The following is a 26,695-nucleotide window of genomic DNA, read 5'->3' as shown; positions in this document are numbered from 1 at the left end:
CAGGCCTCCCATTGAAAATAGGCCCACATACACTGGCTGCGGTGGAGACAGGAAAAAAATACTTTTTTTTTTTTTTCTGTCACCACCAGCCCAGCTAACTCTTCCCCCGGGCCGCCTGCAGCTAAGTTTATCCTTTTCCACAACCCCTTGCCCACCTCCCATTCCTTCCCCTCGGCCGGTGGACGGATCGGCCACCGGCGAAAATCTTTCATTAAGATTGAAACGTTGAATAACAATATGCCCTGAGTGCCGCTTCTTGTGGAATGCCTATTCATTGATATATGTGATGGCACCGGGCGAAGTTTACCACCATACATGAGTGCCGGACCATATTGGATTTTATATATATATATATATATATATATATATGTAGCGTGTGTGTATGTGTATATATATATATATTTATTTTAATACTATATATATATATTATATATATATATACTGAGGCATATTTATAATGGGTACAGGGTATGCAGTGCTCACGGGCTCAAGGGGGGCCCGCACCGCACACCCTGCATCCATATTATGCTTACCACTCAGAAGTCCCACGTCGGCACCGGTGTCAGCACTGGAAAAAGGCAGCCATGGCCATTTTCCCGTTTTGCGCATGCTCAGTACAGGGGAAATGGCCGCCACGGGCATTTTCTTGGTGACTTGTGCATGCACTATAGTCTCTGGACACACTCTAGTGCCAGTGGCGTCACTAGGGGGGTGCGGCCCGCACCGGGTGTCACCCTTCAAGGGGGTGACTCCTTACCTTACCAAGAGCAAGAAGAGCAACACCGCACCGCACGTCACACCCGCGGGCCGCACACCAACGGCACCATCTCGCACCGCCGACCATGAGCTGCTGCTGGAGCCGGAGTCTGACACCTTCACTGTATAGCTGGCTGGTCCGTCCTGCAGTGCCGTGTGCTTGTCCTCCTCTCCTCTGCTCTGCCCGGCGCCGCTCATTCTCTCACCGCGGCCGGCGTCCAGAGCCACACACAGGCACAGAGAATCTCTGTGCCTGTGTGTGGTTCTGAACGCGGCCGCGATGACGTCATCGCGCATGCCGGCTCCGCTTGGAGTTCTGGGAGCCGCTCAGCCTGATGGAGGAGGAGGGACTACGGGCCTGAGCGCGCTGCTGCCAAGAAGGACTGCGCACCGCACCCGGACACACCCAGTGCTGGCCTGCAGGCCATGAAATGAGAGGAGACGAGGTAAGTACTGACCGCGCAACACAGGAGAGGGGGCACAGCATAAGGGGGATTACTGGGGGCCGGAGCCACTGCATAAGTAGCGCTACTGGAAGCACATCTTAAGGGGCATTGCTGGGGGCACTGTATAAGGGCACTAATGGGGGCACAGCATGTGCTACTCGGGACACAGTTTAAGGGGCAATGCTGGGGGCACTGCATAAGAGAGGCAATACTGGGGGCACTGTATAAGGGCACTACCGGGGACACAGCTTAAGGGGCATTGCTGGGCCACTGCATAAGGGGCATTACTGGGCAAACTGAATAAGGGGCACTACTGGGGCACTGCATAAGGAGCGCTACTGGTGGTAAAATATAAGGGGCGCTACTGGGGGTACAGCATATGGGGCTCTAATAAAGGGGGCATTGCATAATGGGCTCTAGTACAGGGGGCATTGTATATTGGGCACATTACTTATGTAAATGTCATTATGTTTTACCCGTGATATTGTATTGTAAAGGTATAATGTTAGTTTTGTTAGCTGTTTATTTTATTACTATTACCATTGCATATAGCGATAGTCCAAAAACAGTACTAAGGATTCCGTGTGTTGCGATATAAGGCCCATGTGAGGAAGGGGGGTGACACCATGAGCTACCACACGGGTGACACCAACCCTAGTGACGCCTCTGTCTAGTGCCCAAAGTCTTATCAGTGCGGCACTGCGCTCAATGGGCTCGATTCAATTAAATGCGAAGTGAATAGCACCGGGAATGAGCTCCAGGCGCTATTCAATTCAGCACGCTGTTAGGTCGGGGAATAGCCATTCTCACACCTTAAACAGGGTGTTTAGTTGCGAGAACGGGCATTCTCCAACTAAACTTCCCGGCACAATGCTGTTTTCCCAGCGCTAAGGGCAGAAAACAGCATCGCATGTGGACTTTTGTCGGATTTCTGCTCGCTTCCCAGGAGGGATGCGAGAAGAGATCTCCAGTCGGGCTTAGCAGCGCGATGAATTGTATAGCTCCGGGAGCTGATTCCCCACGCTATTCAGTTCGCGTTTAATAGAACTGAGCCCAGTGTGTGTGTGTGTGTGTGTGTGTGTGCGTGTATATAAATATATATATATATATATATATATATAATGAATATATAAAAATTGAGAGTGGTGTTTGGAGGGAAGGAGAGAGAATGGCAGATTTCCAACAGTGGCAGCTTAGTTTTAAGGTAGGTGCCAGCAATACCTTCCATGGAACTAAACACACCCACAGCACAGGCCACACCCCTATGTAAACCACACCTACACCACATTGGTCATGACCCCACATCACCAGTCACACTGCTGCGGCACTTGTCACTTCCCCAACAGCGGTACACAATAGGCCCCTCATGAATTTCAGCTCCAGGCCCATGTGGACGTTAATCTGGCACTGACTGTCCGTAACTTTGTCAGCACTCACTCGAGTTTGTGTGAAATGGGTCAATGATCACAAAAACTACCAGCTGGCCTGTTTACAGAAATGGTTACACTCCCCAGTATGAGGGAGCCTGCTGGCACTGAACGATATCGTGATTGATATCGTCCAGTGTGGATGCTCAATGTCGTTAATGAAACTGAACACACCCCTGCCGGGGACGCACTACACGAAATCACTCATGGAGCGAATCATGTAGTGGAAATGCGCCTTTAGAATGAGACACAATTTGCTAGTTTTGTATAAAACTTTCCTTCTACTTGAAAGCTTTTATGAGGTCACCCTGCTTGTTCAACAACATGTATCTACTAATTAATCTATATCACAGGTACATGTTTTTTTTTACATGGTCTTGCAGTGTATTTTAGCTATGTCTATTGTATTTTGTTACATCAATAAAAACAGAGAATACAAAAATAGAATGATACAAACATAGGGCCTGATTCAGCTTGGATCGCAGTTGTTAATACGCATGTAATCGGCCAATTATTGCCTACTGCATATGCATCGCAGTGAGTGCGCGCGAACCAGCCACTGCGATGAGGACTGAGATCGCAGTGACTACGCAGACCCATCTCAGAGTGATTGACAGGAAGTGTCGTTGTGGATGGTGATGGGCTGGTGGTCGGCAAAACGCAGGCGTGCCAGTGTGTTTGAACGCCACGGCAGGGGCGTACATAAATATCCCCTGTGATGCCTTATGTAGTCAGAGGTCTCATAGCATGTGTGGTGGTTAGCAATTCCTGAGTAAGGTCAGAACTAGTGCAAGTGTGCATGAGGCTGCGATGGTACTCTATTGTACCGATGTTTTCACAGTCTTGCTAAACATTACGGATATATATGTGTAAGGTAATGTAGGCGTCCTTATGTAGTGCTGCGGTGGCATAGCGATCGCAATGAATTAGCCTACTATCGCAGTGGAACTGCGTGCATAATCGCAGCTGCGATCGCAATAGCGATCCAAGCTGAATCGGGCCCACAATCTTTTGTAAATAATTTTCTTTAAACAAAAAGGAAAAATGAATGAACAGTCTCACTTACATGACTCTTTATGCGGGGAGATGCAATTCCCAAAAGTTTTGCCTGTGGTATATAGTATTTATTTTTTGTTAATGAAACATGTTATTGGTTGGATGAGAAACAATAGACCTGCACAGAGGTTTGCATAAGATAAATAGTACAATAATTAAAAAACGTAGACATGTAGAATGACATTAGAGCCATAGTTGCCTACCTTTACTTTCTCCTCCCGGGAGATGTCCAGGGAGGAGAAGCAAGTGAGTTGTGATGGGGGCGGGGCCTGACAGTTTGCGTCATTAAGCCCCGCCCCTTTGTGGTAAATAGCCCTGATTGGCGCACAATTGCAAAGGGAGTGGGGCTAAATGATGCGATTCATGAAGAATGAATGGGAAAGATAGTGATGGAGAAGGGAGGGGAGTCTGACTCCGCTGGACAGTCGTACGAGTCCACAAAGTAGTGAACCTGTCTCAAGGAATTCCTTGTCTATGTGACAAAAGAATGAGGGTATAGCGTCAATGAGCTTATTGCAGTAATCAAGTATATGCAGGGGCGGGGGTGGAAATGAGAGGTCCATGGCTCCCACATCTTAGTAAAACTCTAGGAAGAATACTAGTCATATATTCCATAGAATGAACATGGCAGATTTTAGCTATGATCTCCCCCTTGGAGGGAACTGCTATTTTTTCCAAGCGGCTGCTAATAGACATGTGGCTGCCATAACTATATGCCAAAGGGATATACGACTCTATTTATTAATAGGGATGTGCAGGCTCGGATAGGTTCGAGTTTGCACGTTGAGTTCGGATTTTTCCCTCCAAAAAAACGGAACTCAGAAAGAGGCTAAACGTCATCTTACATGGACGAACATCATCATTCCTGGATGTCCAGGAATGATGATGTTCGTCCATGTAAGATGACGTTTAGTCTCTTTCTGAGTTCCGTTTTTTTGGAGGGAAAAATCTGAACTCAACGTGCAAACTCGAACCTATCCGAGCCTGCACATCCCTATTTATTAACATTATTTTTACTAAAATAAAGTTAAAAAGGGTGTTTTCACACCCTTTTCACATTATTTTAGTTTCACCTAAATTTAAAAGGGCTATAGGAGTAGAATTTGTAAAACTTTACTCCAACCCCTAATTATCACTTATTTTTATTAAACAGATCGCATTTCCCATAATTGTAATTGGAAATGTGATCTGCATGGGATTTACTAAAAATAAATTGTGAAAAAATACCGGGGGGAAGCCCTGTGATAATAACGCCACCTGGTCGCAGGGGTGTAGCAGCGGCCGGTCGACGCTTGCGCCGTACCTCGTCACTGTATTTTTTCCGAATTTTTATTTTTTTTCCTGAAAAATAATGTGATAAGGCTGCGGAGGGAGTTCACAGAGACAGAGCTTTATCGCAAGCTCTGTCCCTGCAAGGGATTTTAATAAATCCCTGTGATGCCTGAATTCACATTGCAAATTCAGTCGGTAATATCACACTACAACCACATTTTAAATGCGGATTGTAGTAAATAGAGCCCAGAGTATTTATACATATTTGGGTGTCAGATTGCTACTACTAGTATTTTATTATACCAGTGGGGAGTTCTTTCAAATTCCCCAATAGCCACAATTGATAACATCAATTAAAAACACAATTTCTGCATTAACCTAAAACACACAATGTGCACAATAAAGAACATGTAATAACAAATAAAATAGATATATGATTCTCATTGCCAAATGGCTCCGCAAAACATAATATCTAACAGTATATCATAGCTTGTGATGTAAGCAATCCCTATATTGTTACAATAGAGCAAATGTAGGGCAAAATTTACTAAGCAGCAGGTTATAAACCCCGGCAGTTTGGTGGTGGTTTTGCAGCAGTTTCTAAATGACAGCCCTTTCCTATTCTATTCTAAAATGTGTTTTGACTGCGGGTTTGCTATCTGCAGATTTACTAAGGCCAAAACTACAGCAAAACTGCCGTCAAAACACATTTTAGAATAGAATAGAACAGGACTGTCATTTAGAAACTGCTGCAAAACCGCCACCAAACCCCCGGGGTTTAGAACAGAATAGAACCCGCCGTCAAACTGCCACCAAACCCCCAGGGTTTAGAACCCGCCGTTTAGTAAATTTTGCCCGTAATGTTCAAAGGGAATGGGACACAGTATATCCAATGGGTATAGATAGTCTTAATGGACAATCCTTCCAATACACTCACCCCTGTATAATAAAGACCTCCCTGGGGAAAGGCTGCAGCACTCGCTAATAGTTCCTGTGAGTGGCAAGAAGAGGTGCAGCAAAAGGTGAAACAGCCGCTGGGCAGGAGATCCACTATAGTCCTTTTCCGGACAGAGACCTCACTGCATGCAGGAGTGTACCGTATGGCCATGGTGCCCGGAGCATGTGTACATTACCATGCCCCCCTAAGTGTGCCAGGTAGGGGGCATGTTCAGCATGTACCCCCTCACAAAGCTATTCCCCTCCGCACACATATCCCCCCATACACACAACTCTTCCCCATTACTCAGCTCTCCTCCCCTCAAACACACACAATGCACCCCCCTCACTCAGACACCCCCCCCACACACAGCTCTCCCCCTCACTGAGCTCACCTCCCCTTACACACACAGCCTTCCCCACTCACTCAGCCACCCCCTCACACACACACAGCCTTCCCCACTCACTCAGCCACCCCCTCACACACACACACAGCCTTCCCCACTCACTCAGCCACCTCCTCACACACACAATGCACCCCCCTCACTCAGTCACCCCGCCACAGCTCTCCCCCTCACTTAGCTCACCTCCCATCACTCAGCCTCCCTCACACACACAGCCTTCCCCACTCACTCAGCATTCCCCACTCACTCAGCCATCCCCTCACACACACACAGCCTTCCCCACTCACTCAGCCACCCCCTCACACACATAACTTTCCCCACTAAGCTCTCCCCCCTCCTCATTCAGTTCCCCCCTACACACACACACACACACAAACACAGAAAAACACACACAAAAACACACACAAAAACAAAAACACACACAAAAACACACACACAAAAACACCCACACAAAAACAAACACAAAAACACACACAAAAACACACACACACACAAAAACCCACAAAAACACACAAAAACAAACACACATCATACAGCTCTTCCCCTTAACATTGCTTCCGTCCCTTTACACACACATAGTAGCCCAACTTACTCAGATCTCCTCCCCCCTCTTCTGACTCTCATTGGCTGGCTGATATAACAAACAGACAGCCGCCTCTGACGGCTGTGTGTTTGTAGCTGTGTAGGGCAGACAACTCTCACTGTGGTCTGCCCTACACTTGGGGCCCGGGGGCTTAGCGGGGCTAGTTCAAGCCCCTGGTGTCACTGCCGGATGGCGCCCCACCTTTGGCCAACGCCCCTGTCGAGTGCCATCCTGGCCATGGTTAGATAAGCCCCTATTGCTTCGTTTTTATATGACTAGGAACAGCTCTACATCCTATATACTGAGATACAGACCAGAGAAACGTCCTATTGTATAAATGAGATATATACACTGGAGACTGCGTCCTATATACTGAGATACAGACCAGAGAAACATGTTATTGTATAAATTAGATATATACACTGGAGACTGCATCCTATATACTGAGATACATACCAGAAAAACATCCTATTGTATAAATGAGATATATACACTGGAGACTGCGTCCTATATACTGAGATACAGACCAGAAAAACGTCCTATTGTATAAATGAGATATATACACTGGAGACTGCATCCTATATACTGAGATACAGACCAGAGAAACGTCCTATTGTATAAATGAGATATATACACTGGATACTGCTTCCTATATACTGAGATACAGACCAGAGAAACGTCCTATTGTATAAATGAGATACATACACTGCAGACTGTGTACTACATACTGAGGAACATACATGAGAAAGGCCTGATTACTTATGTACATCGATAAGCCAACTGCTTGTTTGTGGAATCCTCATGTGCCTTTACTTCTGGAGATGAAGGAATCTGCCCATCTACATACAGTACTTGAGAGTGACCGCCAGCAAGGAGAATTACAAATTAACCAGGAAAATAGAATGAGAAGATCCGTTCACACAGGGGTTGTAGAAATGCTGGAACCACCATTCTGGGAAGAGTGTAGTAACACATGGTTGATGCAACAGAGAACTTTCCTGAGGCGGGTATTATAGAAGCAGTGAAAGTGACATTCATAACATTAGGCCTCTAGTTTGTGTAAATATAGATCATTTGTACACCTACAGTTCCTCATTGCTCCTCTTGTGCACTAAAGCTACACGTAATGCATTTCTATATTTTCAAATGCAGCTATTTGTCCACTTGGCACTTACATACCGTAGGTGTATGCGCACAATCCACTTCTAGCTGAGTAATGTCCTGTAAAATAGAGGTGTGGGACTGCATGACAGCTTGGAAATTAAAACGGTGGAGAGGTTATAATCACTTCAAAGCCTGCACAAGGATTAAGGTCTGTGGGGGCCCCCTATTAAATATATAATAGTGGACCCCACATGGGGGTATGCACAGTGGTGCCCCTTATGCAGTGCCCACAGTAGTGGCAGTGCCCACAGTGGTAGTGTCCCTTATGCAGAGCCCACAGTATTAGTGCCCTTTATGCAGTGCCCCTATGCAATGCCCCCAGTAGTAGTGCTCCCTGTAGTAGTGCCCCCAGTAGTAGTGCTCCCTGTAGTAATGCCCCCAATAGTAACGCCCCCTGTAGTAATCCCCCTTGTAGTAGTGCCCCCAATAGTAATGCACCTAGTAGTAGTGACCCTTGTAGTAGTTCCCCATGTAATGTCCCCAGTAGTAGTGACCCCAGTAGTAATGACAACTGTAGTAGTGCCCCCTATAGTGAAGCCACTTACACAGACACAAAAAAAGAAAAAAAAACAAAAAAAAAACTTACCTAAAGCCTCGCTCCCGCATCCGTTGCCTCCGGTACGCCGACTCCTCGGAACTATGCGAGAGACATCATGATATCTCTCCCATGTGCACTGCACACTGTTGGAGCCAGAACCCGGAGCTCAGGAGTACGCTCTGGCCTCCGGCTGGCGCTGCGGGGAGGGAGCCGGATGCCCGCTGGTAAGAAAATCACAGCAGGCGCCCTGCAGATGGAGATTCCCTGCGGCGCGGGGCTGAAGTGGGCCGAAAGAGGCGGAACTGGTTCAGTCTCCCGTTCCGGCCCTAACCCCTGGTGGGGACATGTGGGGTCCTTTCTGTGTGGGAGCCCTGGGACGACCGCCCCTGTCGCCCCCCCCCTTAATCCTAACTGTCATTGTCTACTCAGCCTGTCAATCATTACCGCCAACATTTACAGAATTCAGCCTGTCTTCTGGTCACACAGCAACCTTAAATCCCACCTCTCCACTCTGTTTATCAATCACATGTCAACCTGGGGAAAGTTTAACACTGGGCATAATATTGTGATTTCTGATAAAATAGAGATGGTGTGTCTGATGTATACACACTTTCCCCTTGCTATAGTAACAGCAGCACACTGGAGCTGTGTAGAAGCATTTAATTCTTGCAAACCTTCTCCTAACTCAAGTGGTGGAACTGTGTGGGGTGTGGACAGCAATGCCAGGCTACTCCACTTTCCCCTGAGGTTTCTGCTGTATTTAGAGAAGAATGGGGAGCCTGTGGGGTGGGTACAGTGCTTTTGAGATTTATTAAAGCTTGGAGATAAAGTACCAACCAACCAATCAGCCCCTGTAGGTGCCAACACATGGTACGATATTATGCATGATCTGTCTGTTTTCAACGCATCGGAACATCAGATCGTTCATAATATGTGCAAATGCCGATGCATGTACCCACGAGTCGTCCATCGTAACGTCAGATCTCGTACACGATCCGGCGGCATATCGTTCAGTGTTTATGCCCTAACGATATGTTGTTTGGAGCCGCATACGATGCCGCTGGCACTTACATGCATGGATCAGGGAGATCCATGATGCAAGCATCAAGGCACAGATGAATGGACGGATCAGTGAGATCCCCTGTATTTCCAAAACCAGGAACGGCTCGGATGAGCCCAGTGCTGGTTGTGCTAAATACAGGGGACCCCTACGTCTTTTGTCCCCTGTATTTTGACAACCAGATCTGGCTCTGAAAGGCCCGGTGCTGGTTGTGATAAATACAGGGGACCCCTATTTCATTTGTTCCATGTATCTTCACAACCAGGACGGTCTTTGAAAAACCCGGGTCTGGTTGTGCTTTGGGAGTGGGGGCGTCAAACACACTTTTATTATTTATTTTATTTTTCACTTTGTATTCCATTTTTTAACACAAATGCATGGACAGATCTCCCTGACCCGTCCATGCATCTGTGTCTTATTGATTTTTTTTTTTTTACAAAGATTCTTGTAAGCATCTGTCTGCTATCGCGCACGATCTAATGATCTAATGTACACTCTAATGGTTCTGATGCGATGGTTAGTTATCATCGCATTACAACATTTGATGGGCTTCCGATGTCCATCTCTACCCTGGACCCGCAGCAGTCCAGCACACAGCAGGGTATGCTTGGCTGGGGAGAGAGGCTGCTAAGCAGTATATTCTCACTCCCTGCCCGATGTGCTCCCCCCCTTCTGGGAGTCAGAGACAATTTTGTGTGGATCAGTGATCACAATAACACATTTAAAAAGGTGTATTGATAGTGGTACAGGGCATAGGCTGAATTCTAATGATGACCCTTATTTAGGGTTGGTGCAAATGTAACCTTTTTTTTATTTTTTACTTGCAGTGAAAATACTGCATGATTTTACAAGCTGCATGCACATATCAGTCAACTCTGTTTTGACATTGCATTTTAGAGTTAGGCTAGTCTGTGCCTTCATAACAACTTTACATTACATTGTAAATTGTCAAGCAATTTTAAGCTTATTAGTTGACAATGGCCAGCTTATTCAGATATCTACCGCAGAAGGCATGTGGGATGCATTACAGAAACTGTATGAAATATCCAGCCTAATAGATTTCTGCTGTAGAAACTATATCTTATTTGGGAAAAAAAGACTTGCTGAAACAAATGTAATGTAAATTCCTTGCACGACAACCAAACCTGTAAAAAAAAATAAAATAAAGCATTTTAGAAAATGAGTTTGTGGACTTTGCCTCAGCTGTTGTGCAGGGAAAGTGTTCACGAATTGCCGAGCGCCAGCGGAGGAAATTAAGCTCTAGGGCAGACTTCCTCTATTTCAAATTTATCCTCTTATCCTACAGTGCTGCCCTGTCTCTCTCCAAACAATCATATTTCAAGAACCTCATCTTCTCCCAGTCCTCAAACCCCTGGCATCTCTTTGCTACTTTCAACTCCCTCCTCTGCCCTTCCCCTCCTTGCCCTCTGCCCTTGACTTTACCACCTACTTTACATCTAAAATTGACTCCATACTTGAGGACATCATATCCCATCAGACCCTTAACACTCCTGCCCCTCCTTTCCCTGACAACCCTTCCCCATCTGCCTCACCAACTCTGACATCCTTCTCCCGTTTCTGGATAGGAAGTCATGGCCCTCATCCAGTCCTCCCCTCCTTCCACCTCCCCGCTTGACCCTATCTCTTTCCGTCTCCTCTGTTACCTGTCTCCTTTTGCCTGATCCCATCTTGCCCACCCTTCTGCATTCAAAAATGCCCTGGTCTCCCCCATTCTTAAAAAACCTACCCTTGAACCTAACATACTCTCCAACTACCGACCCATCTCTCTCCTCCCTTTTGCTTCCAAACTCCTTGAGCATATTATTTACAACCGCCTTACCACCTTTCTTTCCTCCCACTCCCTCCTTGACTCATTTCAATCTGGCTTCCGTTCTCTCCACTCCACTGAAACTGCCCTCACAAAAGTCTGCAATGATCTCCCTGCTGCCCTCTCTGCTCATTCTACTTGACCTCTCTGCTGTATTTTGAGACTGTAGACCACCTTCTCCTCCTGCAATCCTTCACTCTCTTGGTCTATGTGGCACTGCCCTTTCCTGGCTGTCCTCCTACCTCTCTGTTCGTTCCTTCTCTGTCTCCTCTCATGACTCCTCTTCCACCACACTTCCGCTAACAGTAGGAGTTCACCAAGGTTCTGTTCTTGGACCACTCTTATTCTCCCTATATACGATCTCTAGGTTAACTCATCAATTCTTTTGGCCTTCAATATCATCTCTATGCTGATGATACTCAAATTTACCTTTGCACCCCTGAAATCTCTCTCTCGCTCCTCACCCATATCTCCAACTGTCTCTCTGCTATCTCTTCCTGGATGTTCCAGTGCTTTCTTAAACTTAACATGTCTAAGACTGAGCTGATCATCACACCCTCTTCTATTACCTCACTTCCCACAATTTCATTATCTATTGATGGCACAACTATCTCCTCTAGCCCCAAAGTGCGCTGTCTTGGAGTTATCCTAGACTCCATCTTCTGCTTTAAACCACACATTCAGCTCCTCTCGCAGTCCTGCCGTTTCCATCTCAAAAATATTTCCAGGATTAGACCCTTCCTCACCCTGGATGCAACTAAAACCCTCATCCACTCGCTGGTCATCTCCAGATTGGACTACTTGTAACCTTCTCTTAGCTGGCCTCCCAGTCTCACACCTCTCTCTACTACAATCGGTCCTCAATGCTGCTGCTCGGCTCATCTTCCTCTCCAGACGTTCTACATCTGCTTCCCCTCTCCTTTCAGCCCTACACTGGCTCCACTTCCCCTTCAGATGCCAATTAAAGGTTCTTACACTCGCCTACAAAGCCCTCACCCAATTCTCTCCCACTTACATCGCTGATCTCATCTCCCTTCACACTCCCGCCCACCCACTTCGTTCAACAAATGCACACCACCTCTCATGCCAACTGATTACTTCCTCCCACTCCCGCCTCCAAGATTTTGCCTGTGCTGCACCCAGAGCCGCGGCGGGCCCAGGTAATAGGGGGCATGGCCTAATCGTGGGAGGCATGGCCACGCCCCCTTCCCAGGCAAAAAAAAGAACCCCCTCAGCCCAGCTCAGCAGCCACGAGCAGTCTCCACTGCAGCTCAGCACACGCTGTGTGCGGGGCTGCTGTGAGGGAGAGGGGGGGTGTGTCGACGGGCCCCTCAGGAAGCCCGGGTAATCTGTACCCACTCCCCCCCCTCTCGGCGCCGCTGGCTGCACCCTACCTTTGGAACTCTCTTTCCTTCACCTTATCAGACTCTCAACCTCTCCACAAATCTTCAAACGGGCTTTCAAGACCCACTACTTCATCAAATCCTTCCAGTTCTCATCCTAACCCACTTCATACTCTTTCCTCCCTATCCACCCCTTCTGTGTCACACCTGTCTGCCCCTCCCCTTTAGAATGTAAGCTGTCACGAGCAGTGACCAATTCCCTCATGTGCTTCTCCTTATACTTTCTTCTACTCCCTACAAGGGCACTTAACTGCTAACTCCCTGCTGCTTATTGTGAGTGTTTTAATCGCTATTGCAGCAATGTACATAAACCATGTCTTTGTCCTTCATTGTAATGTACTGTAAATTACTCATTGCTTGTTCACTTATTAGTTTATGTACTCTGTAAGGTGCTGCGGAACACTTGTGGCACAAAAAAATGATCAGATTATACCAACAGCTGCAGGTAGTGCATGAGAAGATACACTGGAGCAACAGTGGGTGGCGCCATTTCACACTCTTGTTTGTGATGATGTTTTATACACAATGGACACAGTAAAAATTAATCTTCCCCACATAATGATGCTTCTGAAAATATTCTGCAACACTGGCTTGTCTCCATACTGTATATCTTGATCCAATATATCTATTCTTTTTATGATCTACACCTCTTTTCTTCATAGTGTGCACATCACACAGTTCAAGTGAGCAAGATTCTCAGGGACTGATTCACTACCGATTGCAATAGCGATTATGTACGCAGTTCAACTGTGATAGTACGCTAATCCATTGCGATCGCTATGCCGCCACAGCACAACATAAGGGGCCCACTTTACCTTACACACATCCGTAATCCTCAGCAAGACTGCAAAACCATTGGTACAATAGAGTCCAATCACAGCCACACACACACACACACACACACACACACACACGCTCTGACCTTACTCAGAAATTGCTAACTTCATTGCACGCTATGAGTACTCAGGCTGCGTAGGGCATCACAGTGGCTAATTTATGCATGCCCCTGCGACAGCATTGAAACACAGTGGCACGTCCTCGTTTCACCAACCACAGGCCCCACAAATGGCACTTCCTGACAATCACTCTGCAATGGGTTTGTGTGGTCACAGTGGCCGGTTCGCGCACTACGATGCGTACGCAACAATCAGCCGATTGCATGCATATTAGCAACTGCAATCCGGCCCTCAGGGTGCTGTCATACCATGTTTGTAATCCAATACCCCTTTTACACCAGAGCAAAAACCTGGGTTTTTGCTGGGTCTACCCGGGTCGCAGCTCAGTGTAAAAGGGTCCCTGAAAAATAACCTGGGTCAAGTGACCCTGCAATCCAACCCAGGTAGCTACCAGGGTTGGACCCAGGATGGACCCAGGTAATGGTGCAGTGTAAACGGTGCAACCCGGGTTATCTGACCTGGATCATGCCTAAAATAAACGGATTGGTGGTTGTGGAGCAGTCACCTCCCACTTTTTTTGACCTCACGGGTTTAGCAGGGCAGACCTGAGTTCTGTGTGAACAGGGCTGACCTGGGAGTAACCCATATCAAAGGTGCAGTGTAAATGGGTCTGACCAGGGTTGGAACCATGTCCAAAAACCCAGGTCGGACCTGGGTTTTCGGTGGAAAAGAGGTACAAGAGGTTTTCCCTTGCAGCAGGGGTCTTCGACCCGTGGCCCGCCAATGGTTACTGTAGTGCAGACTGCACTACCTACAGAAACAAACACGCTGCCGCCGGCAGCAGTGTGTTTGTTTTGACAGCCAGCCAATGAGTCAGATAGACTTATTTGCTGCTGCGCTCACTGCAGGAGCCAGGCTAGAGCTCGCGCATGAGCTCCATCTTCTGGCATCCGCAGTGGGTAATGGGAGAGACGTCATCATGTCTCTCCCATAATTCAAAGTAGGCTGGGCAGGAGGATGGAGGAACGGACGGCGGCAGGAGCAGGAATTCGGGGAAGTTTTAAGTGTGTGTTTGCCTGCTCTGCTGGGGGTACTGACTACAGCTGGGAGCACTGCATCGGTGGGGGGAGGGACACTCTTACTTGGGGCACTACAGCAGGGGGGACCACTACAACTGAGGGCACTGAATAGGGAGGATCACTACTACCAGGGCCACTGCATTTTGGGGGGGGGGGGGGACGGGGACTACTACTGGGGGCACTGCATAGGGGTGCAGTTATGGGACATAATTAAAATTGTAGGAGGGGCAGTTATGGGTCATGATTGTGTGAGGAGGGGGCAGAGTATAAATACCACAGTATAGCTTAGCCTTGGCTAAATAGGATCCAACTGCCAGTTACAAATTCTCATTAGAGCAGACAGAGGCACACACACACACCAATAGTCACCAACTCTTTGCCCAGCACCCGCTCATTGTAGCAGGTCAGTTTGAAATACTTGATGCATTTGCTTTAGTCATTTTTTTTTTTTTTTTAACCCATTGTAAATCCCTGTATGGCCAAAGCACCATGGAAGATTATAATTTTGTTTCCACAGGACCCCTGGCCCAAGATTTTCTTATTGAGAAAGAATAAAATGAAGTAAATTGTGCTTATATGTCACCCTTTGCAGTTATGTGGGTGACAGGGCTGCACATTGTTTTTTGTTTGGCAACCATTAGCACTGGCTAAATAGAATTTATTGGGTAAACCTGAGGTACCCCTGCAAGTGTCCTACAGCGCCCACTTTGAGAACCATGGCTGTATGGCATTGTATATGGTTTTCTAAGCTCGCGTGTTGCCACACAACTGCTAACAATGAGCAGTTTTGTGGTAATCTGTGCCCAGCAAGTAACCACATAGTTTAATCTGGACCAGGTCAGAATGTTGACCTAAACGTTAGGATAAGCAACATGTCAGTTTTGCTTAGACTAATTAATTTAACATTCTGAACATATTGCCATTTCACCCATGTGTATATTATTGAATACCAATGTATTGCTTGTAAACGTAAAGTCCATCCAAATGAAGGGTGGGGGTGAGAAGGAAGTGTATCTCAAACACTAGGCATCCCAATTCCTTCCAGTAATCCCTGTATTACTTTGTTGTCACTCTCAGGCTGGATACAATGTAATGATTACTGTATCAGAATTGTTATCAACTCTGCAACAATATGACAACAGCTAGTTAAGATGTTTCTCAAACGTACAACCTTGCTTACTGGCTTATGCTGGCCATACACTGCAATTATCAGGACAATCCGACTGATATCGGCGGATTGCCGCGATAATTGTAGCGGGGGGGGGGGGGTGTCAACTGAGGGTTAAATATTGCTCGGTGGGGCATGCTGGATTGTCCAGCATGCCCGTCTGATGCGATATTTACCCGGTAAATGTCGGCTGCATCAGGCAGTGTATGCCCAGCGCAGCCGACAGACATTTCCTGTGGAAAGGAACAGGGAAATGTCTCCTCCCCCGGGGGCGGAGCGCAGATGTCGGGCTATACACTGAGATATCTCTGTATGCCGCGGACATCTGCGGCTGGCAGCCGGCCAGATAAAATGTCTGTCGGTCTGACAGACATTTTATCTTGCCATGTATGCCCAGCATTAGGAGAAAATCTATTCTGTATTCTCTCCAGCTCAAAAAAAAAGTTGCCTATATAATACAAATAGTGTCTCACATTACACAAGTCTCCGATGAAAAAAAAAAAAAAAACTAACAAATTTGTGATCTTATAGATTTGCTTCTGCACATGAAAGTGACTCCCAATTTTGCACATAATTTTCTGCAAAATGTGTTTAAAGAATATGAAAAAAAAATTACTGATTCATAGAGTAATAAGTGTATCCTTCCTACATTATAAAACATTAAATTAATTTGGTAATATAGAACATTGCAAAGGAAACTTAAATATCTTTGCACAAAATTCCCTAACCTAGCTGATGCTAAACTGAAGGAAGGCATTGTTTTTTTACAGGCCCTGACATTAGAAAGTTAAAATATGAACATTCCAGGTGTGTAATGAATATTGTGGAACTTGGTGTGAACTTTGTTCAAACTTCAGGTAATGTCAAGGATCCAAAACTACAAAGAAACTGTCAGGGAAATGCTTAATAGTTACAGAAACTTTGGTGGCAATAGGAGTTTAAGTAAAAAAAGTACGTTTTTTTTTAATTTCCATATTGAGCATTTCCCAAATAATCTCAGACTACAATGAAGAACAGGGTGAACGGTTCCACCAAGCCGTTAAAGATGAAGAAAGGATACCAGGGTCGTTGGGACGTCAGCATGATGGCCGACTACTGCTGGATGATACAGGAGATGTCACAGTAAACGCAAAAAAAAAAAAATATTGAAAAAAAATAGTTATGGTTTTGTTTCTATTGTTTGATTTCATTGTTATTTTAACATGTAAAACCTACAAGTCTTCATACTTCACAATAAATAATTTGACACTTTAAAATGCATGTAACCCCCATATAGGTTAATGTGATGTGGTAATTAATATACTATTTATTGATGTACACAGTGAGTATAATATAAAAGTACTAAAAAAAAAAAAAAAAAAAAAGCTTTCAATACCTTAAATTTTGCAGACCTGTGTTATTAGGTGTAAATAAAGTTAAATATCCCCCCATATAGGTGCATGTTAGACAGCTGCTGCAGATTGCATGCAAAAAATGCAATGAACAAACTGGGCATGTTTCCCCCTGTACTGGTCGTGAGTATGGATAAGACAATGGGGCATCTGCTTTTACACTGCTATATGGGGGGGGTGGTGATTAAATTAGTGCAGGAGCCCACAAACCAGTTCAGTTGCAATGAGAGTAGCCTAAATGAAAGGGTAAGTCAGAGAAAAGGAGTATTGAGAAATCATAGGAGGATAAGACAGTTTAACGGTTTACCCAGCATTGTAGTCAGGCACATGCGTAGCTGCCATTGCCGGGGGAACCCTCCGCTGGCTAATTATGCCCAGTGTAGCCCATAGGATATAGCTGCTAATGCAATCTCCAGATGGCATGAGCTGATGGGGCCCAATATCTGGAATAAATCGCATCCCCCATAGAAACCTATGGGGGATGCAGCTGCAAGTAGGGATCACAGCAAGTATCGGAGATACCTGCTTCAGCCACTCCTTCATACAACCGGGGAAAAAAAATAAAATAAAATTCTGGAGGATTAAACTATATACAGCGATAAATGGGCCCCTGAAAAGTGGCCAGTGTACCCATAGTAATAAGCTGAGGGATAGCAGCACTACATTCAAACCTCAGGAAAGCAGTTTGTGCCTCAAACCACTCTCCTGTAGTGTAGTAATCAGACACAGGACGCGTCTTGCTTATGTCAAGAGTTGCAAACAAAGTTGATTTTACAGAAGCTCAAGGAAATTTGTCCCACAGCACTAACTGATCTCCATTGAAAAGCCAGAGTAAAAAAGTTTGCTACAAGGAGGAATTCTGAAACCATTGACAGCCCCTTTACCAACATTGCATACATCGGTAAGACTCATTTGCACCAAATGAAGTCCCAAACCACTTTTGGCCAGGGGACAACACACTAGCAGGGCTTTTATAAAGGTGTAGACTGTTACATACAGGACACATTTTAACACCCCCCCCCCCCCCAATCCACCTTTCTTTTAGCAGAGAAAGGGTGGGTACTGCATTGTGATCTCCCCCTACTCAGCTTTTCCCCAGCTGCCACTGTATAAGTGAATCATTGCACAGCAACTTTGTACACAATTTACAATGAGACTATACACATGTACAGTTGTGGCTGTGCCTACATACATGCTGAGTGAAGTGACAATGCAGCTACTTCAGTCTACATTTGAATCCATTTAGTATTTAAAGGGCTGCTGGCAGCTCATGTTATGAGGAATCCTATACATAGCATATAGCTTAGTAGTGTTTACACAGGTATACACCAGTGAGGCACACTGAGAAGCCCTGTATTAGCAGTGCAGATCCCAGTAATCCAGGGGACATGGTGAAGAGCATACAAGACATGCACACTGACTGCCAATGTGGTATTACACTAGGGCATGGAGCAGAGACTAAACCCACCCAGTCCTGAAGAGTGAGAAAACCCATCTCCACTTTTGTACTTGGCCCAAACACTTAAGCAACACCATTCAGAAGATACCTCTTGAAAGCCAAGTACATTAGTATGTTACCTGAAGCACAAGACAAAAGATTTGACCAGTGATAATCACACGACAAACCATGTTTCACTTCCCATAGAAGAGGGATTTTATTTCAGATAATTTCCAGACAGGGTCAAGTTATTCACATTGAACTATACAAAAAAGTTCCATCCTCCTGTTTCTCCACAGGCAGAACACATTCCAGGTGGGGCAAATCCATCAGGTGGGTCACAGAACATGTCACAGGGCAGCCCAATAGCAGCACAGGAGATGAGTGGGTTGTACTGCCAGATAGTAGTCCATAAGGAAAGTGAAAGCAGCACCTGTAGGACAGGATCTGTTACACCTTGTACACTGTAGAGCTGAAGTCACATCTAGAGACTCACCTAATGCATCTATTTCTTAGCAGCTGGCTTCCTCCCCCGTCCTGCTCCTTTACCCTGCACGTTCAATATGAGAGTAGTTAGTCCAGAAGGGACTTTGGTTATAGTATTATTAAGCTGCTAGAAGTGTTAATTACTAGGAGGGGTTAGTGTTTTAACAGTTAGACACAAGCCAAAAGTATAAAGATTAAGGGACACTACTGGAGATTGTGTATTTAGGAGGTGACCCAATTACTTCTCACAGGTGCACCATTTTATGCTCGAGTACACAGCAGAGGTTACATACCTTTTTCACAGGACTGTCCTCCTCAGAGCTCCTGCAGGGAAGACATTGTACACATTACCTGCCCAGTTATTCAGGATGCCCATGACTTATAGCATCAGCTACTATGTGCTGAGTGGAAGCCAACAGTAGAACCAGAACTTCTTTAGCCACCCCAGTGTGCATAAGGGAACAGAGTGAGCCACTTACCAGATTAATTCATTTAGCGATTCAACCGAGCACCCACCAACCAGTGCACACTGCCACCATCCAGATTCATTCCAAGCTATATGTCAGATTAATACTTACTCTTCGTCCATCTTCTTCTTCTAGGGCAAACACAATAGTGTTACTACAACTTCATAAGTCACAACACCATCACTAGACCATCCCAATGGACTCCTAAGTTACCATTCCTACAGCTGCCCAATTGAAGTCACTAAACTCTTAATAGGGACATCAGTTTTATATAGGTTTAAAAAAAAAAAAGCAAGTCGTCAACCCAGAGCCCCTCAGGTAACCAATTTAACAGCAAACTTAAATAACCATTTACTCAGCGAACAGTTGACAGTCAAAAGGGTCACTGACAAGGACCTTTAACAACATTATTAAAGCATTATCAGTGTTTTCTTTACAACTTCAATTATAATGCTTAGAAATTGTAAAGCAGACACTGTTAAAGTGCTTTAACTTGAATTATGAACAGGTCTGCATTATGAGTGTCAACATATTGATTGCCAAACTCATGGCTAGTGCACAACATGTGGTGGGAAGAAATCATGGCTGTACCTTCGCCTGGCCGGCTTTCTTGGAGGCTGCTGGCCTTTTTACAGCTTTTGGTGGAGACTCTGGATCTTCATCCTCCTCTTCTTCCTCCACCTCTTCTTCAACTTCTTCTTCTGCCCAGGAATAATCATCTTCCACTAAGGTAGCAGTAGTAACAATAGGCTTCTTAATACAAGCTCATCACTAGGGCATTTATAGAGATACTGAGTTGGAATTACTTCTAGATATTAATCTAGAACCACTGCAAATATGGAACCTAATATTTCCAATGTTGGCACTACTCATAGGCAAATGCAGGGGGGGGGGGGTCCATCTGCCTGGTAACCCTCTTCCCAGCCAACACCATGACCACAATAGAAATAGTAATATAATGGAATGTTACTAGTGTTGCATGTTCTTCTCAGTATCACAAATTAGCACCACCTGTGGATCTTTTAAAAAAGGGTCAGCCAAGAATAAATATACCTGTGCACCAACTAGAAGATGTGGAAAAAATACACTGTTAGGGGTGCACTGCTATAGACCATCTATAGGGCTAATCAATAATACACTACCAAGTACATAAGGCGACTGATATGTACATATATGTCCAGGGCAGTGCTAAGTTCTTATGCCGATCCCCTGGACTCCCAAACTTGCTCCAATGCTCTGGAATGGAGCCCACATGTGACAGAAACCATTCATCTCAGGCAGGATGACCCTACTGCCGCATCTAATGGCTTACTGTGAATGCTGGAACTATGACACACTATACACTTTGTATGCAACATATTAAAGCTGAATAAGTGCCAATTATGCCCTCTTCGTGGACAGGCCACACTCTAAAATCAAGCATTTGGAAACCCCCCCCCCCCCCCCCCTAGAAATCCTGCGTTTGCCACTGCTACTAACATTTGCTCTGCGTGACTGCCTTACGTGTTGATGCCTGGTCAAAAATGTCCAAGACCCATCTAATATGTCCACCCAGTGATGGCCATTTCTTGAACAACATATTTTATACAGATTACTGAAACCAGTTTCAGAAATTGACCACTATGCTATTAAGAGACAGCATCATTCATCCTTCTGGTTCACATTCATTGACATTACAATCTGTACAACCACACACTAATATGTACTTCACAGCTAAACAATCCTAGTAGCAGACAAGATTATAGAGACTGCATGAGCCATGTCGCATGCAAACTGATACTCACATGCAATGTGCTGACCACTAATAAACACTGGCCCAGACCCACATTTCAGCTGGAAAGTGATTGGAGGAGTCAGTTCAATGCCAACCATAGTAGCCTGCATGGGAAGGACGACAACATTAGACGAGACTAACACCTAATAGTCAAGTCTTCAGAAGGGTTTGTTGGAACTCACCATAGGTAGAATAGATGGCTTTAGGGTGGCAATTGGAACGGGTTTTGTATCACTTCCTTCTTGCTCTTGAGGAACTATTTCTACTATATGAAACTCATCCTTCGCCTTATCGCCCAGGCAGACCTAAGGGACATCCAAAATAGAACAGCTGCATGAAACAAGGAACATACTACCTGGAACAATAACTCCCAACATCTGTGTTCTGGTCTCTAAAGCATTTCTAGAACTCGTGCAATCCCAACATCCTCACAATAGCTTTTGTGTGCCGAGCTATGCCATAATACTATAGCAATAGCCACAAGGCTGTCCCTTTCACTCAAAGCAGTCGTTGTACAAGCCATGTCCCAGATCATTAGCAGATACCAGCTTCAACACCTCCATACTCACAGTTCTTAGGGCCAGCTGGTGCTCTGTCTTATCTTCATCTGACACTTTAAACACAAATGTCTTATTCTGCTCATTCAGCTCACACCCTACGGATGGAGAACACTGTATGAGGACCAGGCTTATGTACAACACCGAGTGCAGTCATTGTGTTGCCAACTGTCAAGTTTTCAGGGGCAGCAACTAGATTTACATACAAATGATGTTCCCTTTTGCTGCATAAGAAGTCAGCAGCACAGCACCTTGCTTAGGCTACATACAATTCTCAGTATCCTCAACTAGAAACAGACTTGTGTGCTGGAAAAAGGCAATTATGTTTTTACACTTTTAATATTGCAGACAAGGATAATACGATAACCCAAAGGAGATTTGTGTTTTATTACACTACCCTAATACACTGTGGCAGATTACATTTACATGCCAACAGTCAAAAAGAGAGGGGTGTTAAGAAGCAGTGTTGCCCATAACCACTAAGATAGTAGTTTTCATCTTCTGAACAGTGCACTAGAATAGAAAGTGATTGGAGGAGTGTTTAATGCCAACCATAATAGCCTGCATGCAGTGGCGTAACTAGGGCAGGGCTGCCAGGGCTCATACAGGCCTGCCATCAGCCAGTGTAGTGAAGACTGCAGTGAGTACGGTCCACACTACAGTTACACAATTGCTGCCGTGCTGGGTAGTGCACTCGTACTGCCTGGCGGTGGAGTGTGTTTCAGCAGCCAATGAGAGTCAGACTCATTGGCTGCTGCGCCCACTCAAGAGCTCTGCCGTCCAGCTGATGCAGTGGGTGATGGGAGAGGAGTCTTGACATCTCTCCCATAGTACCGAGTAGGACCCAGCGGGAGGACGGAGGAGCAGACAGCGGCGGGCACAGGGATTCAGGCAAGTCAGTGTTGTGTGCGTGTCTGTTTTATGCACTACAGAAGGCACTGTATAAGGGCCAACTCATGGGGGGGGGAAATCACTACTTGGGTCCTTCATAAAGGGGACCACTTCTGGGGCACAGCATAGGGTCGGGACCACTACTGGGGGCACTACCGTGGGCCTGCATAAGGGGGACCATTACTGGGGGCACTGCATACTGGGGTATTGTATAAGGGACATTACTGGGAGCCTACATAAGGGGGACTGTATAAGGCAGTGTTGGCTAAACTTGACACTCCAGCTGTTATGGAACTACATAACCCAGCATGCACTGCTACAGTTTTGCTATTAGGGCATGCTAAAACTGTGGCAGGGCATGCTGGGATATAGTTCCACAACAGCTGGAGTGTCAAGGTTAGCCAACACTGGTATAAGGGGCACTCAATTTTTCAATTTGCTCTGGGCTCCAAATACCCTAGGTACGCCACTGCCTGCATGGGAGGGGATATAGTTAAACGCCAGATAGTAGCCCAACAAGCTGACTTGCAGTGCCAACAGCAGCCGTTCTCCTTGGTGTCCCATTGTACAGATGTTTTATAGTATCCCGCAGGATTATGAAGATACAGCACTAGAAATAGGCTTAAATATTCTAAGACGCCCATGTAACCACTATATTAGGGCTGTACGTATAGCCTTAAGCTGACCACACATCTAAAGATGCTGTCCAACCAGCCAACTAGTTGATTGGTTGGAATGAAAATCTGGTAAGGTATGAAAGTAAATGACAATCAGCAATTTGCTCCCAAACGCTGGGAAATGGACAAAACGGATTGTTCAAACATTAAACTTGTCTGATGACCATTTACATCTGTTTTCTGGCATTTAGGAGCAAATTGCTCATCATCAGTTACTCCCATACGTTACCAGATTTTCATTCCAACCAATCAAGTAGTTGAATGCAAGTTGGTCTAGTGTGTGGCCAGCTTTACACAGCACAGAATGCTCTGCTCCTGGATACTGCTCTTCCTATTGAAATCAGCTGGGAGTATGTTTACCACTTAACACCCCTCAGTTAATTCAACTGCAGTAGAACAGGAAGGGGGTATAGGATGGTCCAGCAGTAGAATGGATAGCACCGGGCTACCATACCCAATTAGGAAGCACAAAGTCCCACCTCATTAAGTAAACATTAAAAGCAGTGCAGATGTGCTGCCTGTGCAGAGCAGCCAGTACCAGCAGTCCTCTGGTGCTTTTGGGACTAAGGACCATATTAAGAGCTTGTGGTGTAACAGGAGGCAAAGCTTTGACAATTAAATCTTAGGGGGCAGTGACCAGGTCTAGCTTTCCTTTACATCCCCTGCAGGAGATTTGTCTCATGTAATACTTTCTCACATAGTACCATCTATATACTACCAGCAGGGGGAGACAGCACAGGCCAGTAGGAGGTGGCAGACATTGAGAACCTTCATGTTAGTTTTCCTACTCACACCCATTTTTAGTGCCCAATAATGTAACTAGAAGCACTAAATAGCTTACAATACAGTGGCACAGATGTACTGCATTGCTCCAGGTATGGGCAGCTACACACCACCAGTTACTGAAATATACCCAAAACCTCTATGGGTGCATAGGAAACACCGCAATGTTGGTGGCATAGAGAGGATCAGAACCTCAGCCATCACCACTGACTGAATTCCCCCCCTTACAGTTGTTTTAGGCAGAGGAAGCCTTACTGCCATACATCCAAAAGGAATGAAGAGCCAATTCACTTACCCCATATAAGAGAAACAGGTTTCTCAACCTTGCTGGTGTTACTAGCTGTGGAGGCCATCTCTAGATTTCACACTGTAGAACACAAAAACCCATAGACATTTACACCCAGTACAGGGCAGCATAAGGGGGCAATAGCAGACAACAGACTACCTCATTGCAGAGTGGCTCAAATATAGGACTCTGACGTAAAGTCCACGTTATGGTACTGTAGCACTAATACACATACTACCAAAGAACCAGACTTAAATTGGAGAGAGACAAAAAAAATTAACAAAGATTTCTTTACCACTCAGGGGACCAAATTACTCTCACAGCACACACAGGAGGCCTGCAATCCCAAATAAGACAAGTGATAGAAAAGACAGACCACATGGAGGGGTATATAACTGAGGACAGACACCTGAAATGAATTAGACACTAAGTATTGTGTGTTTTTTTCATAGTTAACCCTGTGAGTTCTCAAGTTCCTTCAATCTGTGTTGTTTCAATCGTTAAGATATCTGTCAGACACTTGGGGCCGCATTCAATTAGGTGCGAAAAGCCGTTTTCGGCGATAAAGTATCGCGCGTGACGTCATTTTGACATGCGAAAAGTTTCGTCCGTATTCAATTCTGCAGCCTTTTCGCCGATGTGGAAACTCAATGCAATGGAACCGGCGAAAAATTAATTGGTGTCGAAAAAAAGTGCAGAATTGAGGTTTTGGAGTGCAAACTTCGGAAAGCCTCCCTGCACTCTTGGGACAGTCCCCCAAAGGTAAACTGCGTAAAAAAAAGTTAAAAAAACACTTTAGATCACCCCAAAAAGGTACTTTCATTTTGGGGGCGAAAAAGTCCAAAGTTGGGGGACAAATTTAAAAACTAGCAAAATATACTCCAGTGGGGTCCCCATGTATGCCCCAGTTGTTTTTAAGTTTGCAGGTGGTTGCGGCAGGTGGTTTTGAAAGATTTTTTTTTAAACTTCACTTTAGCAACTTTAAACTATGCTAGCACCCATTTTTGTGTACCCCAAATTTGCTGGGACTACTTATTTCTGCAATAAAAACCTGCTAAATGCTATTCTTCACCACTTTTGCAAAGATGCTAAATAGCAGCTATTGAGAGCATGTAAGTACCCCAAATACCTTCAGCAGGTCTATGCGGGGGTATCTATACTGATCCCCAATGTCAGTGCATCTTTTGGGGGGTGTCAGGCTGATTTCCCCTAGTCTGACAGCACTTTTCGCCAGTTCTCGGGTCCTGTTTTCGCCGATTTGTAATTGTATACAGGGATAAGCGGGGACGAGCACGATACTTTTTCGCATGGAAAACCAGTGATGTCGGCGAAAAGTCCGGCATGCGAAAAGTACGGGACTTTTCGTACCTAATTGAATATGCCCTTTGGTGGTACCGTATAGATCAGAGGTTCCCAAACACGCTCCCCAACAGTTCAGGTTTTAGAGACATTTATGGTTGAACACAGGTGGTTTAATCAAATTGACTGAGGTAGTCGTTAAATGACCTGTGGTCAAGCATAGACATCCTTAAAACCTGGACTATTAAGGTGCCTTGATGAGGACCGAGTTTGGGATGTTCTGATATAGATAAAAGCATACTTGTCTACCTGTGTTGTCTCTTCCCCGGGAGATGCCCGGGGAGGAGAGGCAGGTGGGTTGCGATGGTGGCGGGGCCTGACAGGTCGCGTCTTTAAGCCCCGTCACGATAAATTACCGCGATGGGCGCTTATTAAATAGGGGCATGGTTAAATTACGTGATCCATTGAGAATTGCGTCATTAAGCCCCGACCCCTACACGGGGACCCGCGATTGCCACGGAAATTCTCTCCATTCTGCCCACTTCACTAGGAAGTGGGCAGAATGTGGGAGTAGTGCCTACTCTTCCGGGGGTGCGGGGGGTTACCCGAAAAATCGTGAGCCTCCCGCGA

General features: G+C 45.6%; 1 protein-coding gene across 2 annotated transcripts; it reads right to left on the bottom strand.

Moving 5' to 3' along the window:
* Positions 1-19,033: 19,033 nt before the first annotated feature.
* NPM2 (nucleophosmin/nucleoplasmin 2) lies at positions 19,034-25,146 on the bottom strand. Of its 2 annotated transcripts, none has more exons than XM_088443253.1 (10): positions 25,062-25,146; positions 24,776-24,847; positions 22,142-22,227; positions 21,755-21,877; positions 21,583-21,676; positions 20,390-20,523; positions 19,910-19,929; positions 19,625-19,655; positions 19,342-19,395; positions 19,034-19,278 (listed from the first exon to the last, which is right to left on the bottom strand). In XM_088443253.1, the coding sequence occupies exons 2-9, from the start codon at positions 24,831-24,833 to the stop codon at positions 19,351-19,353; spliced, it is 591 nt and encodes a 196-aa protein (XP_088299379.1). In that variant the 5' UTR covers positions 24,834-24,847; positions 25,062-25,146; the 3' UTR covers positions 19,034-19,278; positions 19,342-19,350. The 2 variants fall into 2 exon arrangements, with proteins under 2 accessions (XP_088299379.1, XP_088299381.1); XM_088443255.1 differs by having other exon boundaries at positions 19,910-19,926.
* Positions 25,147-26,695: the final 1,549 nt, after the last annotated feature.

The sequence above is a fragment of the Taudactylus pleione genome, unplaced genomic scaffold, assembly GCF_031769625.1.
Source record: "Taudactylus pleione unplaced genomic scaffold, aTauple2 ptg000329l, whole genome shotgun sequence".
NCBI classification, from domain to species: domain Eukaryota; kingdom Metazoa; phylum Chordata; class Amphibia; order Anura; family Myobatrachidae; genus Taudactylus; species Taudactylus pleione.
This window is presented reverse-complemented; position numbering and strand designations above follow the sequence as displayed.